Here is a 19,461-nt window from a genome sequence, read left to right on the forward strand (position 1 = left end):
TAGAAGCTTTATGGTGCTATTTCTTATATTGGGTGTTTGATCCACTTTGAGTTAATTTTTATGTAGGGTGTAAGATAGGGGCCCTCTTTCATTCTCTTGGCTATTGATATCCAGTTCTTCCATGCCCAATTATTGAAAAGACTATTTTGTCCCAGTTCAGAGGATTTGGGGGCCTTGTCAAATTCAGTTGACCATAGATTTGGTGGTCTATTTCTGCATTTCCATTTGATTCCATTGGTCAGTGCTCCTGTCTTTATGCAGTACCATGCAGTTTTGACCACTGTGACTTTATAGTAAGTTTTAAAGTCAGGGAGTATTAATCCTCCCACTTGGAGTTCTTCTTTTTTAGGATGCTTTTAGCTATTCGGGGTCTCTTTCCCTTCCAAATGAATTTTGTAGTTAGCTTTTCCAAATCTTCAAAGTAGGTTGTTGGAATTTTGATTGGTACTGTGTGAATCTCTAGATCAGTTTGAGGAAAATTGACATCTTAACTATATTTAGCCTTCCTATCCATGAGCAGGGAATCTTTCTACCTGTTTAGATTTCCTTTGATTTCTTTTACCAATGTTACAGTCTGTGTACGAGTCCTTTACGTCCCTAGTTAAGTTCCTTCCTAAGTATTTGATTCTTTTAGTTGCCATTTTGGATGGAATTTTTTCCTTAACTGACTCCTCAGCTAGGTCATTGCTTGTGTATAGATTTTTGCACAAATTTTATACCCTGCCACCTTGCTGAATTTATTAGTTCAACTAACTTTGCTGTAGATTTCTCAGCATCTTCCAAGTATAGTATCATATCATATGCAAATAATGAGAGTTTTACTTCCTCCTTTCCAATCTGGATGCCTTTTATTTCTTTGTCCTGCCTGATTGCTCTGGCCAGAACTTCTAGCATAATGTTGAATAATAGTGGTGACAGTGGGCATCCTTGTCTTGTACCTGATCTTAGGGGGAATGCTTTCAGTCTCTCTCCATTGAGTACGATGCTGGCTATCAGTTTTTCATATATTCCCTTTATCATTCTGAGGTCGTTACCTTTGATTTCTATCTTTTGGAGTGTTTTTGTCAGAAAAGGATGCTAAATTTTGTCAAATGCTTTTTCAGCATCAATCAAGATGATCTTGTGATTTTTTTCATTTTGATTTATTAATGTGCTGCATTCCTGGTATATACCCCACTTGGTCATGATGTATAATTCTTTTAATGTGCTGTTGGATTCGATTTGCTAATATTTTATTGAGATTTTTGCATCTATGTTTATTAGGGAAATTGGCCTGTAGTTTTCCTTTCTTATAGCATCTTTACCCGGTTTTGGTATTAAGATGATATTAGCTTCATAAAATGAGTTAGGTAGAGTTCCTTTTTCTTCAATCTTTTGGAAAAGTTCGAGCAGGATTGGTTGTTAGTTCTTTCTGGAATGTTTGATAAAATTCCCTTGTGAAGCCATCTAGCCCTGGGCTTTTCTTTGTACGAAGATTTTTGATGACTGATTGAATCTCTTTACTTGTGATTGGTGTGCTGAGCTCTTCTATTTCTTCCTGAGTCAGTGTAGCTTGTTTGTGTGTCTCCAGGAATTTGTCCATTTCATCTACGTTGTCTAGTTTGTTGGCATATAGCTGTTCATAGTATTCTCTTATGATTTCTTTTTTTTTTTTTTAAATTTTTTTTATTAATCAAAAAAAAGAAAAGAAATTAACACAACATTTAGAAATCATTCCATTCTACACATGCACTCAGTAATTCTTAGTATCATCACATAGATGTATGATCATCATTTCTTAGTACATTTGCATCGATTTAGGAAAAGAACTAGCAAAACAGCAGAAAAAGATATAGAATGTTAATATAGAGAAGAGAATTAAAATAATAATACTAATAAAATATATATATATATAAAAAGGAAAAAGAAAAAAACAAAAAAGATACAAACACACAAACAAACAAACAAAAAACCATATTTCAGGTGCAGCTTCATTCAGTGTTCCAACCTAGTTACATTACACTTAGGTATTATTGTGCTGTCCATTTTTGAGTTTTTGTATCTAGTCCTGTTGCACAGTCTGTATCCCTTCAGCTCCAATTACCCATTATCTTACCCTGTTTCTAACTCCTGCTGGTCTCTGTTACCAATGATATATTCCAAGCTGATTCTCGAATGTCGGTTCACATCAGTGGGACCATACAGTATTTGTCCTTTAGTTTTGGGCTAGACTCACTCAGCATAATGTTCTCTAGGTCCATCCATGTTATTACATGCTTCATAAGTTTAGTCTGCCTTAAAGCTGCATAATATTCCATTGTAGGTATACGCCACAGTTTGTCTAGCTACTCGTCTGTTGATGGACATTTTGGCTGTTTCCATCTCTTTGCAATTGTAGATAATGCTGCTATAAACACTGGTGTGCAAATGTCCGTCTGTGTCTTTGCCCTTAAGTCCTTTGAGTAGATACCTAGCAGTGGTATTGCTGGGTCGTAATCCATTCTGCCATTCTATGTCTTTTGATTGGGAAATTCAGTCCATTAACTTTTAGTGTTATTACTGTTTGGATAATATTTTCCTCTACCATTTTGGCTTTTGTATTATATATATCATACCTGATTTTCCTTCTTTCTACACTTTACTCCATACCTCTCTCTTCTGTCTTTTCGTTTCTGACTCTAGTGCTCCCTTTAGTATTTCTTGCAGAGCTGGTCTCTTGGTCACAAATTCTCTCAGTGACTTTTTGTCTATAAATGTTTTAATTTCTCCCTCATTTTTGAAGGACAATTTTGCTGGATATAGGAGTCTTGGTTGGCAGTTTTTCTCTTTTAGTGATTTAAATATATCATCCCACTGTCTTCTAGCTTCCATGGTTTCTGCTGAGAAATCTACACATAGTCTTATTGGGTTTCCCTTGTATGTGACAGATTGTTTTTCTCTTGCTGCTTTCAAGATCCTCTCTTTCTCTTTGACCTCTGACATTCTAACTAGTAAATGTCTTGGAGAACGCCTATTTGGGTCTATTCTCTTTGGGGTGCGCTGCACTTCTTGGATCTGTATATTTAGGTCTTTCATAAGAGTTGGGAAATTTTCAGTGATAATTTCTTCCATTAGTTTTTCTCCTCCTTTTCCCTTCTCTTCTCCTTCTGGGACACCCACAACACGTATATTTGTGCGCTTCATATTGTCCTTGAGTTCCCTGATTCCCTGCTCAAGTTTTTCCATTCTTTTCCCTATAGTTTCTGTTTCTTTTTGGAATTCAGTTGTTCCATCCTCCAGTTCACTAATTGTAGCTTCTGTCTCTTTAGATCTACCATTGTAGGTATCCATTGTTTTTTCCATTTTTTCTTCTTTGTCCTTCACTCCCACAAGTTCTGTGATTTGTTTTTTCAGATTTTCTATTTCTTCTTTTTGTTCAGCCCATATCTTCTTCATGTCCTCCCTCAATTTATTGATTTGGTTTTTGAAGAGTTTTTCCATTTCTGTTCGTATATTCAGCATTAGTTGTCTCAGCTCCTGTATCTCATTTGAACTATTGGTTTGTTCCTTTGATTGGGCCATATCTTCAATTTTCCGAGCGTCATCCATTATTTTCTGCTGGTGTCTGGGCATTTGATCAGATTTCCCTGGGTGTGGGACCCAGCTGGTTGAAAGGTTTTTCTGTGGAATCTCTGGGCTCTGTTTTTCTGTTCCTGCCCAGTAGGTGGCGCTTGTGGCGGTCGTTTGTCTGCGGGGCAGTCGGCCCGGGAAACCGCGCGTGGAGGCGGGGGTCGCTGGCCGCAGCTTGGGGGAGTGCCGGTCCAAATTGCCCAGCTGGCCCGAGACGCCAAGCGTGACGGGAGGGCCCCACTATCCAATGTTCCCAGTCAGACTGGGGAGCCACGTGCGTGGAGGGGACCCCAGTCGCCAGCCGCCCCAGCCGGGAAAACGTGCGCCCCTCGGGTATCTCACCGCAGTGGATTCTCCCTACCCGTTCAGCCGTTCCAGAATGGGGTACGCTGTCTTTTTGGTCTCTGTCGTGACTCCGGGAGCTGTTTCGTATTGTTTCTGTTTCTTTAGTTGCTTTTCGGGAGGAGGAACTAAGACCCGCACGTCTTACTAAGCTGCCATCTTCTCCGGAAGTTCTCTTATGATTTCTTTTATTTCTTCAGGGTCTGTGGTAACACAGCCCTTCTCATTTCTGATTTTGTTTATTTGCATCCTCTCTTTTTTCTTTGTCGTTCTTGCTAGTGGCCCATCAATTTTACTGATTTTCTCAAAGAACCAACTTGTGGTTTTATTGATTCTTTCTATTGTTCTTTTGTTCTCCCATCATTTAGTTCTGCTAAATAGCAAATCTTTGTTATTTCTCTTCTCCTATTTACGTTGGGGTTAATTTGCTGTTCTTTCTCATGTTCCTGCAGGCTTGCTGTTAAGTCCTCGACTTTTGCTCTTTCTTGTTTTTTAATATAGGCATTTAAGGCAATAAATTTCCCTTTCAGCACAGCTTTTGCCTCATACCATGATTCTGGTAAGTTGTATTCTCATTTTCATTCATCTCCAGATAGCTACTGATTTCTCTAGCAATTTCTTCTTTGACCCACTGGTTGTTTAAGAGTGTGTTATTTAATCTCCATATATTTGTGAATGTTCTCGTTCTTTGGTGGTTATTGAGATCCAGCTTCATCACATTGTGATCAGAGAAAGTGCTTTGAATAATTTCAGTATTTTTAAATTTATAAAGACCTGTTTTGTGCCCCAGCATATGATCCATCCTGGAGAATGCGCCATGAGCACTAGAGAAGAATGTTTAATCTTTGCTTTGGAGTGCAATGATCTATATATGGTCTAATTCATTTATCAAGTTATTTAACTTCTCTGTTTCTTTGTTGATCTTCTGTCTAGTTCTTCTCTCTGTAGAGGAGAGTGGTGTATTGACGTCTCCTACTGTTATTGTTGAAGCATCTGTCCCTCCCTTCAGTTTTGCCTGTCTCATGTACTTTGTAACTTCTTGTTTGGGAGCATAAACATTTATGATTGTTATATCTTCTTGGTGAATTGACCCTTTAATTAGTATATACTGTCCTTCTTTGCCTCTTATGATGTCTTTACATTTAAAATCTATTTTGTCTGATATTAGTATAGCTACTCCTGCTTTCTTTTGGTTACAATTTGCATGGAAAATCTTTTCCATCCTTTCACTTTCAATCTATTTGTATCCTTGTCTCTAAGATAAGTCTCTTGTAAGCAGCATATAGCTGGATTATGTTTCTTAATCCATTCTGCCAGTCTGTATCTTTTAATTGGTATGTTTAGTCCATTAACATTCAAAGTTATTATTGAAAAGGCATTTCTTCATTCCACCATCTTATCTTTTTTATTTTATTTGTTAGGTCTATATTTTCTTTTCCCTCTTTCTCTTTGTATTCTTTAAATTACCCTTAGTGGTACTCTTCAATTCTGTGCCCTTCTCCAGGCCTCAAAGTACATTTTAGCAAGTAGTCTTAGAACAAATTTCAAAAGTATGGTATGGGTTGCAGTTCCAGAACTTCAGATATTTCCTTCTAGCTACTCTAAGACACGAGACTAAAAATACATATCAATATAATGATTCAGTAGTCGTACTCATTTGTTAAATCTTATCTCTCTGTTACAACGCCTCCTTCTCCTTTGATCCTTCTCCCAGTCTTTGGCCTTTTTCCATTCTTTTACTTTCAAACTATATTCTAATATTTACACTGCATCTTTTGTAGACATATATAGTGTTGCTCTTTGTAAATTCAATTGGACAATTTCTGCCTTTTGACTGCAATATTTAGTCCATTAATTTGATAATTTATTTGATTGGGCTTGGTCTATCATTTTTCTCTTTGTTTTCTATTTGTCCCATCTATGTTTTGTTCTGCTCTTCCTCCTCTCTCTTTTTTTTAAATTTTGTCTTCTTGGGGATTAACTGAATATATTTGAATATTTAATTTTAATTCCCCTATTGGGTTTGCTGGGGTTTTTTTTATTATTATTTGCATTGTTTAAATGGCTGCTTTGGGGATTACATTATGCATTCTTAATTTATCATTATCTAGAGTAAATAGTGTACCATTTCAATAGTGTACAATTTATTTACCTTAAATTATAAAAACCTTGCAAATATAATTCCATTTATAATCCCTGCCTTTTATTCAGTGGTCATAGATTTTATACCTACATCAGATATAAACTTCACCCTAAAACACTGCTGTTTTTGTTTTAACAGTCAGTTATCTTTCAAAGAAATCACAGAATTTTTTAAAGATTACTTTTTCTTATTTATCCATATTTTTACCATTTCTGGTGCTTATCAATCCTTACTGTAGATCTGGGTTTCTATCTGGTGTAATTTCCCTTCAGCATTTCTTAGAGTGAAAGTATGCTGGCAAAGTTTTCAGCTTTCTTTTATCAGAAGATGTCTATTTCGTCTTCATTTTTGAAGGAAGTTTTTGCTGGGTATAGAATCCTGAGTTCTTTTGGTACTTAACAGATTTATTCATTGTCACTTGGCTTTACCTTGCTTCTGATAAGAAATTAAATCCATCACTTGTGGTGATAGTCCTTTTTTTGTAATGTCTTTTTTTCCCTTTTTCCTAACACTATCTGGATTTTCGCCTTATTCCTGATTTTCAGAAGTTTGAATCTAATATACTAGGGTGTGGATTTCTTTATATATATTCTCTTGTGGTTCACTTAGCTTCTTGGCTCTGTAAGTTGTTGTACTTCTTCAAATTGGCTTTTAATTTCTACTTCTCTGTTGAGAATTCTCCCTTTAATTCTCTATTATGATCATCTTTTCCTTTAAGTCAATTTATAAAATCTGTTCTTAAATGCATTTTTGCTAATTCCAACGTCTGGGTCATCTTTAGGTGGTTACTGTTGTCTGCTTTTTTTCTTGACCATGACTTACATTTTCCTGTTTTATGCTTGAGTGATGATTTCTTATTATAAGGGTATTGGAAGTGATATTCTGGATTCTATTATCTTCCTATACAATGTAGTGATTTTTTATTCTACCAGACACTTAAATTACAAATGGATCACCTAGAGCTTGTGGAACGTTTGTTTTATACCTTGTTGGTGAGGGAGTATTTTAGTTTTGCCCTTCGTCTTAGGACAACTAACTGCCTTAGTTCTAGGACATAGGTTTTTCAGCTAAGATGTGCCCCTCCAAGTGTCTTAATGGAAAGCTCAATATTTTTACCAAGCCATCTAACTGTTGAATTCAATCTCCAATCTCTGTTGTAGGCAGCAGATGAAATCACTCTTCAGCTCTTTTAGCCTTCTAGCAATTGTTTTCCTCTGGAATCCCAAACAGAGGAGTTTCTCTCTCAATTTAGTATTGTTCTGTCAGCAAGAAGCTCTGAGTTCTGATGGCTCAGGCTAATAATAGTACAAATTTCTCCTGGAGTTCTGGCAATCCCCTTCAAGCTGGGGAGTGCCTTCTGGTAAAGGCTATAAAAAGGTGGACCTCTTTTTTCAAAGGTCTAATCACTTCCAATTTCTGTTTGCTGGGTTGCTCTCCAGTTCCTCTTTTAAATAGTTGATTTTATATTTTGTTCAGAGTTTATCATAGTTAAAGGTGGGTTGGTTAGTCCAAAACAAGCTTACTTCTTCATTACCAGAACCAGAATGCTAGTTGTTTGTTTTTTATAAAATTTTCTTCAGAGAGTTAATATATTTTTTATTATGACTTCATTAGTTCTGTTTTATCTCTATACTTAGGTATGAAGAGAAGGCTACTAAAGATTTGGAGCGCTACAACAAGCAAATCAAGAGAGCCATTGAACAGGAGTCACAAATACCATTAAAAGATGGTGGAAGAAAGACAAAACTCATTCACTCATGGAATTTGTCACAGAAGCATAAGCTGAAAACATCATTAACTAATCAGCCAAAACTTGATGAGCTTTTTCAGTCCCAAATTGAAAAAAAAAAGACCCAAAATATTAAAATGGTACAGATCCCTTTTTCTATGAAAAACTTAAAAATAAACTTTGAGAAGTATAAGAAATTTGAGTTAGAAGAGAAGGATGAACTTTGCTTGATCCACAATCTCAAATTTCCTGATGCATGGTTAATTACATCTGAAAAAGAAGTAATGTTACTAAATCCATATAGGGTGGAAGAAGCCCTGCTATTTAAAAGACTTCTTGAGAATCATAAGCTTCCAGCAGAACCACTGGAAAAGCCAATTATATTGACAGAGAGGTATGGTATATTTTTAAATCTAAAAAATGTATTAATACACACTAGATTAGAAATTGAGATAAAAAGTTGAATGTATTTCGTAATAGAAAAAAAAGTTATTTATTTGAAAACATCTTTTTAAATCTTGATAAATTCTTAATTAGAATTTTATTAAGCATTTGTTAAACTTATTCTTAATAGAATTAATGCTTTTAAGTGAATAATTTTAAAGTATTCTAGACAGATCACTTCTGTAATTAAAATGATGTCAAAGGTGCACGGGTGTTTCAGTGGTAAAATGCTCGCCTTCCATGCGGGAGACCTGGGTGTGATTCCTGGACCATGGACCTAAAAAAATGTCAAGTTCAGTTCTCTCCCTGTACATTAGTGATGTCCTTAGGGTAATGTTGAAGTTAGGTTGCTGTACCTCTCCATTCTACACTCTTTAACATTTTCAAAGACATATTAAAATAGGTGAAATTATACAATGAATGCCTTTATCAATAGTTACCCAGATTTTGATACATAATCTTTATCTTTCTTTTATATACACCTTTTGTATGTATGTGTATATATATATACATATATACGTATATAACACATATATATATATATGTTTTCCTTTGCTACAGTATTTTAAACAGTTCCCACCTTTATATGTTTCAATATGTATAGCTCAAAAAATAGCTTTTTTTTTTTAACCTAACCACGATGCCTGTTTCATACATTATATAATCATTCCTTGGAATTATTTCCATTGTCTCAAAAATATCTTTTTTTATAGTTTTTCATTATTTTTAAATTTAATAGGTATGAAAACAATTCCACACATTACATTTGTTATATCTTAAAATTCCTTTTGACTTAACACCATTGACTTATTCTAAGTATTGAGTCACTTGTTCAGTGATATGTCCCTTTTCTTGATTTTCCTCTTTCTTCCTTATAGTGGTGTTTAACTTGTTTTTCTCTCTCCTGTGTTTCAATGGAAGTTAGCTCAGGAAGCTTGGATATATTTAGGTTTTACTTGTTGACAAAATTGCTTATTAGTTGGTGCTATGTCCTTCATAGTTCACCCTATCAAAGGCATTTATCCAAAGGGTCTGCTGATGACAGCCTGATCTTTCTACCTGAAAGTTCCTCATCAGTCTTTCCATTTAATGCGTTCTCCATTGCTAATTGTTGCCTTGAATTAATTATTTTATTACAGATTCCAGAATGAGATATTTCCTTTTTATATCCTAGATGAACATATTGCTTCCTGTATGAATGAATTACGAATAACTTATACATTGACATTTCCTTTTTTTTTGTCATTTCATGTTCATTCTGATATAGGCAGAAAAGGATTAAAACCCTGAAATTAAAAAGATAATGAGAATTTTTTCTATAGGACATATCATTAGATTAACTCAGTTTCAGAACTTTGTAGAATAAGGCAGAAATGATGTGTAAAATGTTTTAAAACCTTTTTGTTAAAGGTACGGCCATTAGAACAAAAAAAAAGGACAAAGCACAGAAAAACATTTCTTAAAGCTATCTTTTTTACATAAGGACAGTAGTAGTCACCTTCAAAAATCCATCAGCTTTCTAAGTTTGGTTTAGGACGTCATCAAAAGAAGAATAAGAAAACAGTTCAAAAATATGATAGTACTTTATCTTCTCCCCTTAGAGAACTAGGGTGTAACTGAAGTTTTAAATTTGATTGCTTTTGCTTTTTAAAATTGTACTTGTAAACTTTCATTTAGATCTCTTTTTGTGCTTGTCTAAATTATGGGTTTTTAAAAATATTTTTCTCGGTGAGGTACTGTTATTCAAAAACAGTTATTTTAAAAACTATTATATTTGGCCCATACTAACCTGAAAATAGAGCTTTCTTAATTGAACATAGAAGCAACATGTCTTGATCAAAAATTGTTTTCCCTCCTTCTCAAATGTAATATCCCTGTCACAGGGATATCCTAGGCAGAGCACATCTGACATTCGGCCAAAGTTTTTCTCTGTATTTGACATTTGCTCTCATAGCCAAGTAGGTTCTCAGCTTTTCAGAGATCTTAAGCAAAGACACTAAAATGCATTCATCTATCCATTTACTCTTTCATGGAGTACAGGGTTATAAAGAAAAAACAGTAGGTCATCATTCTGCACTGGACTGTATACTAGTGCCTCATATACCTAGGATGGTATTTAGTACATAGTAGGCACTCAAATATTCATTGAATGATTAGGAAAATGGTATCTATCCACTTGTTAGCCCAAGCAGATACCTTCTTAGAGTGACTGTTATAACATGAGGCAGACTGACCAAGCATAGAACCAATGTTGATCTATGCCAGAGATTAATGTTTGGCTACCTCAGTATTTTGTTTAGGGCCTGGACCAGTCAAAAGCATTCCATATGCCACTTTTAGCAAACATGCCAGACATGCAGTAGATTGAAGGAAGCTCTTTCTAGCTCTGACTTGTCAGTTCTTAGGAGAAAAAGATGTGTGCTTGATTATCTTTTAGTTGTTTAAGAAATCTTCACTAGCAATTGGAAATTTGGCAGGATAGACTACTTGTATTGTTATGTCATTTTAAAAGGTATAAATGGCATTGTTTATAAATATTAATATTTATAAATATTTATTTGTATATGGAGAGCATATTTCTTGATTTCACAGTTTGAAACATTCCAGAAGATAGTGACTGTCTATTATGTCTATCCCTCTCCTCTATGTGCACTTTATGAATTAGATCTTCTATGAAATATTAACAGAAAAGTAAAAACGTAAACTTTCTCATAGGGCTACTCATACTTTTGTTATTTGTTTAGTGATAACACTTTTTAAAGGGCCCTTGGATTAACTTTTTTTCCATAAATCCTCTATGTCATTTTATATATTTAGGAAGTTAAAGGGCTATAATTTCTTTTTCAGTCTTTTTAGTGGATCTCATTATTTAGAGGTTTTATATAAAATGACAGCAGATGACCAAAGCTACAGTGGATCAACTTACCTGTCCGATCCTCGCCTTACAGCAAATGGTTTCAAGATAAAATTGATACCAGGTATGAAAATGTGGTTTAATATTTCGTGACTTAGAAAATAAGTCTTGTTTTAAGAGTTACATTTGGATTTCATAAATTATAGATAACATGACATATTTTTGTCTTGCCAAAAGTACAGTATCAGCTGTGAAAAAAGTCTTATTTCAAAAAATCCACCTCTTCCTGAAACAAGCCTGTTTGCTGTCTTTCTTTCAAGCCCATTGCCTTGTATTTTCATAACTATAATCTAGTTACTTTTTTTGTAACCATTGCCATCCTTTGACATAAAAGTTAAATTTTCTTGCTTTGTTTAACTAATATTTTAAAAATGTTTCCTTAGATGAAACCAAAATAAATATTTAGGATACTGGAATAGCCGAATAAAAATGGATGTCTCCTTTTTTTTTTAAGAATTTACTTCTTTTTCCTTTCTTTTTTGAAGTATTTATTTCTTTTTCCAAGTATATACATGTAACATAAGCAGGCTTATTATTTGGAATGTGGGTCATTTGATACCATGGCTTTAGCAAAGATAAATGACTAATAACCCTCTTTTCTTTGTATAAAAATTCATTGAGTGGGAGTCAAAGGAAAATCTATTTGCTAGGGGACTTAAGTTTCCTTGGTTGGTTCTTCCTCTGTTCTCTCATCCTTTTCATGCTTAACCACCTTCTGCCCTAGCTTCCTAGGCTGGTCTTTTCCTATTAATTTCCCCTCACTGGTGTCAAGGGGCAAATGATACCATGAGGACTAACTCCACTGTCTCTCCTCCCATCCATTGTCATGATCAACATATAGAAAAACAAAGTTCAGGCAAAATGATGAAGATTTTTAAAGTAATATTTTACAAAGAAATGAAAAGAAAAAAAACAATGTACAAAAGTGTGAAATTAGGTCTATACAGGGAATGCTTTGCAGGTCTGAACTTAAAATTGTGCTGTTTTAAGAATTCTTGTCCTAAACTTCTTAACTTCCTACTTTTATCCTAGATGAAGTAGATAGTAAAGAAAGATATTTAGAAGTAGGGTGGAGAGAGTCAGTTCAAGTCCCAGCTCTGCCATTTAAAAACAATGTTCTTTGAGAAATCAGTTGGCCTCACTGTTTCCTCATCAAAAACAGTAAGTAATATTTATTGAATAATTGTTATATGCAGGGAACTCTCCTAAATATTAAGTTAATAATTCATTGAATTTTTCTAATTGCTCTATGAAGTAGGTACTATTAGCATCCATAGAAAAACTGAGGCACAGAGAAGTTGAAAAGCTTATTTAAGAGTGCACAGTAGTAGAACCATGACTACTAACAGTGGTAGAACCAGATTGCTTGGTTTAACTGACCTGCCTTAAAAGCCTAGGTCTTACCTAATTTGTTATCTGCCTCTCTATTAAATTTGGGATATTTGCATATGAAGGAGTTATAAGGATTCAATGAGGTAACTTATACAAATCAATTAGCCTAGTTCTTGACAATAGATATTGACAATATTCTCTTTTCTCCCTACTTTCGACCTTCCCCCTTTCTAGCTTGAATTGATTTGTAGTCTTTTCTTTTGCTTTCCCTAAAAATCTTTGGCTTTTTGGGCAACTTTTTAATTTATCTTAAGTGGGATAAATATCTTTGGCTTTTTGGCAACTTTTTAATTTATCTTAAGTGGGAAGCAAGTTCGTGTATGTATGTGTGCAAAGCATTTCATTCTTCACTTAATTTATTTCTCTAATTAACTATGTGGTATTGTGGTAGGTACCAGTTTTTCATGAAAGATGAAATAGTGCATGTATTTCATCACAGCAGTTTCTTTTAATAAGAGAACTGCTTTGTCTGTTACAAGAGCATGTTCTTTTTTTTTGACATGGGCAGGCTCTGGGAATCGAACCCAGGTCTCCGGAATGGCAGGCAAGAATCCTGCCACTGAGCCACCATTGCATCACCCAACAGCATGTTCATTTTTGAGCTACTCAGTAGGTTTCTAGCAGACAGATACCTTCATCTCTTAAATTGTGTAGTGTTTTTTAAGTTCTTTTGAATGATAGGTACTTTGCATGGCACTGCAGATTCAAAATTGAATAAGAATCCAGCTATAAACCAATTTTACTGGGTTGGAATTAACTTTATTTAGATTATAACCATAATTATTACCCTTATCGATAACAGACCAAGTTAAAGACATTCATGTTTTCTTTCTTCATTATTACTTTTAGTCTTTTTTACTTCATTATTTTTTTATGTCATGCTTGCTTAAGGACTATTTATTTGTCTTTTAGTGAGAGTGTGGTACTAAGTTTGAAACAGCAATTTGCCATTTGTCTCAAAACATATTTGGATAAGGATGAAGGCATTTGAAAGGAGAAGAATATATCTGTCTTTGGGAAAAGGATTCTGTGACCCTAACTAAGAGCTCTGCTTGTTAATGGGAATAGCATACTGTTCTGCATCAATAAGAATTCCATATTTTAGGAAGTGAATACTTATTAAATCATTTTTGCATTTGAAGTAACTTCCCTGAAAGTTGAGAAGTGTTTTACAAAATTTTATGGAAACTTCTTGAAAGTTCATTGTTGCATAGTCCAAAATGTCTCTGTTTTCCATATCTGAATTTTGCAAACATAGAGATTAAAATATTGCTTAATTTCCTAATCTGTTGCCAAATACTTTTAATCTGTATCTACACACATGTAATTCTGGGAAATATGTATAATTTTCTAGGGTAAATATAATCAATATTAGACGTCTCAGCTAGCCATACCATAAAAAATTTAGAACCAGCAATAGTGAAAAGTCTCTTAGACTAATATTTTTGGGAAGTTTCTTATCTTTATATATATGTGAAGAGAAATATGAATTAGAATATTCTTTTACTTCCTTTTTGCTTATGTAAACCTGATTCAAGTCCCATTTATGTTCCCTGGCCACTCAGACATTCAATGTGTCTACCTTCGCTGAACTCTGCTCCTTATCCCTTAATGCCAGCTTATATATCATCTTATATTAACTCTCCAGTAGTTTCCTAGGAAGAGCACTAGGATGCCTGCCCTGTTCTGAGTAGCACTACTACAGCTGCCATCCAGGTCAAGAAACTAGTCTAACTGGGAATAGCTAGGGATGGGATCATTAAAGTTCTCAGTATCTGAAGCTCTTCAAGCTATGTCATGCCTCATTTTTATTAATCCAGAAATTCATAATTGATAATGACTAATTACCCAATTGGACCTTCTTTTTTTCCCTTACTTCTAGGTATCATTGTGTAGACTTCAATTTTAAGGATCACTGTTACATAGAAATAGGAAAAGAAGATAAATCTAAACTATTTTCCAGAATCATAAAATACATCCTAAAATACATCCTAAAGCAAAATTTGATGTTTTGAAATATGTGTTGTTTTGGATTGTCTACCCAATTTTGCATCCAATCATGTAACTAGTTTTTAGTTATACTCTAATTACCAAGTTATTTAAAGTAGTTTAAGTAATAGATAGCATGTCATTTTTAAACATTGTCCTAGTAAAATATTTGAACAAACATTAGTTTTTAATTCCCTCAAATTAGTAATATATTAACAAACTACTGTTTGAGAATTTTTATAATTTTTAAAGTTATACAGGCTCTTAAGTTAGATATTAAACCAGTAGGATAGATTTAAAACTAGTAACAGTTGTTAAAACACTTAAGCCAGTTTTCTTTTAATAAATATCATGGGACTCCATTTACTCTATAAAGTAAGAAATCTTCTAAACAAATGTAAACAACAGAACAGCAATAACTGAAATTAAATTAAATTACACAAAACACATGTGGTGTCAGTGAGCATTTATGACTAAATGTGAATTTAAAATCCTATGGGAAATTATTATTTGTTCCCCAATTAAAGAGCAAAAATTTTGTCCAAACTGTATTGAATTCTAATGATGGTTCTCTAAATGTTTTAACATTCAGTTTGTTTTCGATGGGCATTTTCTGGAATATCATTTAAGCTAAAATTAAATGACTATATTTATATGTGTTTTTATTTTTATTTTTTTTCAGGAGTTTCCATTGCTGAAAACCATTTGGAAATAGAAGGAATGGCTAATTGTCTCCCATTCTATGGAGTAATGGATTTAAAAGAAATTCTTAATGCTATTTTAAACAGAAATGCAAAGGAAGTTTATGAATGTAGACCTCGCAAAGTGATAAGTTATTTAGAGGTATGCATTATTGAATTATGTAGGTTGGCTGGGTTTTAAGATAGGCGTTTCCTAATAAAATAATATGTTTCAAAGTAGTAAAACAATTTCTATAAGGTTTATTATTTGTTTGCAAGGAGGAAATAATTTTTTTAAGGCATTACAATTTTGATATCTAGACTGATTGTGGTAAACTCTATCATGCATCCTTAGCATAATATTATATCTTAGATGGGTATTGAGGAAGAGCCTGAATGAGACATTTTATAGTGAAGTTTTTTCTTATTCTTTTTTTTTGAAACTTTCAGAAGTTAGAAGGGATTCAAAATTACCCCACCTTATAACATATACTTATCTGAAAAGAATAGAAATATAATTCTAAGGCTTAATGTTTTTAAATAGCTCTAGATTAAAAGATGGAGATTTCAGTTTTCCAAAGGTACCCTTACCCAACCACAAATAAGAAATGTCACAGTGAATTAAAAAAAAAAATTCAAAATAAATAATAGAAAATGTAGGGAAATCATAAACTTTAAAATTTCCAAGTGTAGGATAATGGAGGGAAAATAAGGCTATATGTCTCCTAAAACTATATTTGAGTGTCTGGATAACCCTCAAGGTTTATTTGTATAATTTTTTAAAAAATCTGTACTTTAATAGAATTTAATTTCTCCCTTTTTAAAAAATGAGCCATTTATGTTTAGAATAAAATGGTGTACCGATTGCGTTCTGAGGGTCGAACTTCCTCAAGAGGAAAGTTCACTTTTTACCCTTTCCGAAAAACTTATTCAGTAGCATTCTGTAAGTCCTTTTTAAGAGCTTTGTCTCATGAAAATTCCCAGACTATTGTAGAGGTAATTTAACACTGACAGTTTCTAGAGTCTTTAAAGAAATTCTTTTCTTCTGAAATAGTTAATATGAACTTAAAGAAAGCAAATGTTAGACAGCTTTAGATGGTGTTTTGTGTATTGAAGTGCTTTGTATATATGGGAAAGAAAAGAGATTGCAGAAATAATGGGGAAAAAGTGGTTGGAGATAGAGTAAGTTTTTTTTCTAATGTACATTTCATTAAATTAATGATAGTTAAGGGAGATAGTCTAAAAGTAAAAAGAACCTCTATCAGAACCACAGGAAAGCTTTCATTTAAAGTCAAGCCGAATAAGAATTGGTAGGGGAGTAAAAGAGATAAAGGTTGGGGAGAGGGAGTACAAGGAGAACCAAGAGAGAGGTAGATATAAAGGTCAAGGGAGGAAAGACATTTAAAAATAAGTAAATAGTGTCACATCCTTTATATAACAATATTGTAGAATTATAGTTGAAAACCCTAATAGAATGTAAGTGTGACCACTAAATGGTAAGTGATAATTTCAAAGAGAACTATAATGGAAAAGTAGTGGGATAGAAGACATTTTTTAGTGGTTTAGTATAGGGTAATGATGAAAAAGTATAGTCATTGGTTCATTTGGTGATGAAAGGAAGGAGAGATTAGCATGTCTGTATTGAAAGGTATAAAAGATTAACAATATAAGGGTTTGGAAAGTAAATGATCCAGAAGAGGCAGGAGGGAAACTGGGCTAAGGAAATAAACTTTAAAATGGTGAAAACTTGTTCTGAATCAAGAGCAAAAGAGAGAAAGGGGAGTGAAAGTAAAGATACACTGAGGTTAAGTTGAGAGAAGTAATTGTCTGCTCTTGTAAAGGAGTGAGAGAAGTTATCTGCTGCAAGTGAAGTAGTTGGGGAGGTACTGGGAATTTGAATACAGTGGGGAAAGATCTGAAAGTAGAAGCTATAGGTACTATAAGACAAAAATCATTAGAGAAGAATAAGATTTCCCCATGCCACAAGGATTTATAAGAACTAACATTTGTATTAAATCCAGCCAGAGCAGTTTTGTTCCTCTCCAACAGTGCTTAATCAATTTATCCAACAGAAGGGATTAGTAAAATGGATATTGTGAAAGAACAAGAGACTGAAATTTGAGCACATATATCCTAGAGGTGTATAAAGATGAACTGAATTCTAGTAAAAATTCTAGTAGGAATCTAAAAGGAAAGCAGGATGCTAGAGATCGTTCAGCTATAGGGCCTAAGTAGAGAAAGATGACAGAAGGATGCTGGTGGGCTAGAAGAATGAGGAGAGGTTGAAAAGATTAAAATTCAAAGGGAAGAAAAAGAAGAGGTTTAGTTGTAATAAAGGAATAGGATGTTTGGAAAGATAACAGGAGGAGGGGTATGTGAAAGAGAATAACATTACAATTCAAAATCTTTCAAGTATACTTATTTTTTAAACAACCTTAAATGGAGCCAACTTTACTAATCCTCAAACCTGATCATCTTTCAGTCTTCCCTATCTCAGAAAACACCATTACCATACCAAAAATATGGATATTTTCCTTGATTCTGCATCCCTCATAACCAGTCTACCAGCAAATCTTCTTGACTCTCCTTCCAACTCATGTGAGAAATATTTCTATTTTCCTCCATCTTCACTGCTGTCATCCTTGTCAGAGCCTCTTACCAGGACTTCAGTAATTACCAGTAGATTCCCTGCTTCTTGCCCTGTCTCAACCCATTCTTCACACAGCCATCAGACTTATTGTTTTAAAATGTGAAACGAATATCAGGCCCTTGCCAAAACACCCCCCACCTCCCCTTACTACCTTGGGCATTCAGATTAAACCCAGATTGCTCACTTTGTCCTAGAGGTCCTTACTTTATCTGGCCCCTACTTCCTCCTTTCTTCCCTTTAACAGCCATGCTGCCACCACATTGGACATTCGTTTTTCTACTCCCTTTTCCTGAAATGCTTTTCTTCCACCATGATCTTTGTGTAATGGTTACTTATTTAAATTGAAGCTTAAATACCACCTTCTCAGGAATCTTTCCCAACCATCCAATATCATTCTCTATTATGCTCCATGGTTTAATTTTCTGCATAATTATGCACTGAAATTATCTTTGTCTGTTTCTCTCCAATTGAATATAAATTTCACAAGAGTAGACGTTCTTGTTTGTCCTGTTCTCTATTGTATCCCTACAACTTGCAACAGTGACTGGAACATAGGTGCTGCTTAAATATTTATTGAGAGAATGAATGATGAGAATATAATCAATTTTCTATTTTCCTTTTTGCCAAGATAACATGTTTTCTGCAACACAGTATATCACTGTAAAATGTGTGACTTTTTCTTTACAGGGAGAAGCAGTACGTTTATCTAGACAGCTACCCATACATTTATCAAAAGAGGACATCCAAGATATTATCTACAGAATGAAGCACCAGTTTGGAAATGAAATTAAAGGATGTGTTCATGGTCGCCCATTTTTCCATCATTTAACCCATCTTCCAGAAACTACATAATTAACTGTGCTTAAGACAGTTATTATTGAAATTGGTTCAGTCATTAAGCATTTTGAGTCTGTTTTTAAACCGTCTTTGTATTATGATGTGTTAAACCTGTTATTTTATAAATGATGACTCACTGGCTTGTCTGTATATTGAAAAAATTTAAAATTGTAGGGGGGAAAATAAATAAACTAATATAGAATATTAATACAGTTGATTCTCAAGAACTCATAATAATTAGTTGTAAACTCCAAAATGGAAAATATGTAGGATTCTTGAGTGTTTGATTTACTAGGTCAGCCCTGTACAAGGAGAAGTCACCTCACACCAACAGATTGAGCTGGAATATCTGACAGAATTTGTTATCTTGTTTAAAGTAGGATGAGACAGGAGGTTGAAGAAAGTAAGAACATAAAGTTCAGAAAAGGAAGAGAGAACATAGCTTAAAAAACTCCTACTATCTTCATCTTGAGGGTAACAACTTGGATTTTGTTATCTCTTTCTGATATTGTAATTAATGGGACTTGGGGTTAAAATTTGTTATAGAATGTGGGAAAATTTAGATTTTTAACAGAAAATTTAGGTTGTTTATTCATTGTACATGAACTCTTTAAAAACCCAAGTCCCACAATGTACCAAAATACTTAATTTAAAAAAAATTGAAGCATGATTTTTAATTAATATATTTGTTGTGTAAAGTAAAACACATTAGGCTAGATTCAGTACCTCCATACTCACACCACTCTCCCTTAA

At 33.9% G+C, this 19,461-nt stretch overlaps 1 protein-coding gene across 10 annotated transcripts in view; it reads left to right on the forward strand.

Annotated features, from left to right (window-relative positions):
* Positions 1-19,264, forward strand: part of PMS1 (PMS1 homolog 1, mismatch repair system component) — a 124,703-nt gene extending 105,439 nt beyond the window's left edge. For 6 of the 10 annotated variants that reach the window (XM_077154427.1, XM_077154425.1, XM_077154428.1 and 3 more), the window contains 4 exons: positions 7,711-8,196; positions 11,094-11,224; positions 15,224-15,384; positions 18,559-19,247. In XM_077154427.1, coding sequence (XP_077010542.1) covers positions 7,711-8,196; positions 11,094-11,224; positions 15,224-15,384; positions 18,559-18,723 — 943 coding nt within the window. In that variant the 3' untranslated portion in view covers positions 18,724-19,247. Of the gene's footprint in view, positions 1-7,710; positions 8,197-11,093; positions 11,225-12,192; positions 12,322-15,223; positions 15,385-18,558 lie in introns of those variants that run through there. The other 4 variants (XM_077154431.1, XM_077154432.1, XM_077154435.1 and 1 more) reach the window with 4 other exon arrangements.
* Positions 19,265-19,461: the final 197 nt, after the last annotated feature.

This window comes from Tamandua tetradactyla, chromosome 3 (genome assembly GCF_023851605.1).
Source record: "Tamandua tetradactyla isolate mTamTet1 chromosome 3, mTamTet1.pri, whole genome shotgun sequence".
Classification (NCBI taxonomy): Eukaryota; Metazoa; Chordata; class Mammalia; order Pilosa; family Myrmecophagidae; genus Tamandua; species Tamandua tetradactyla.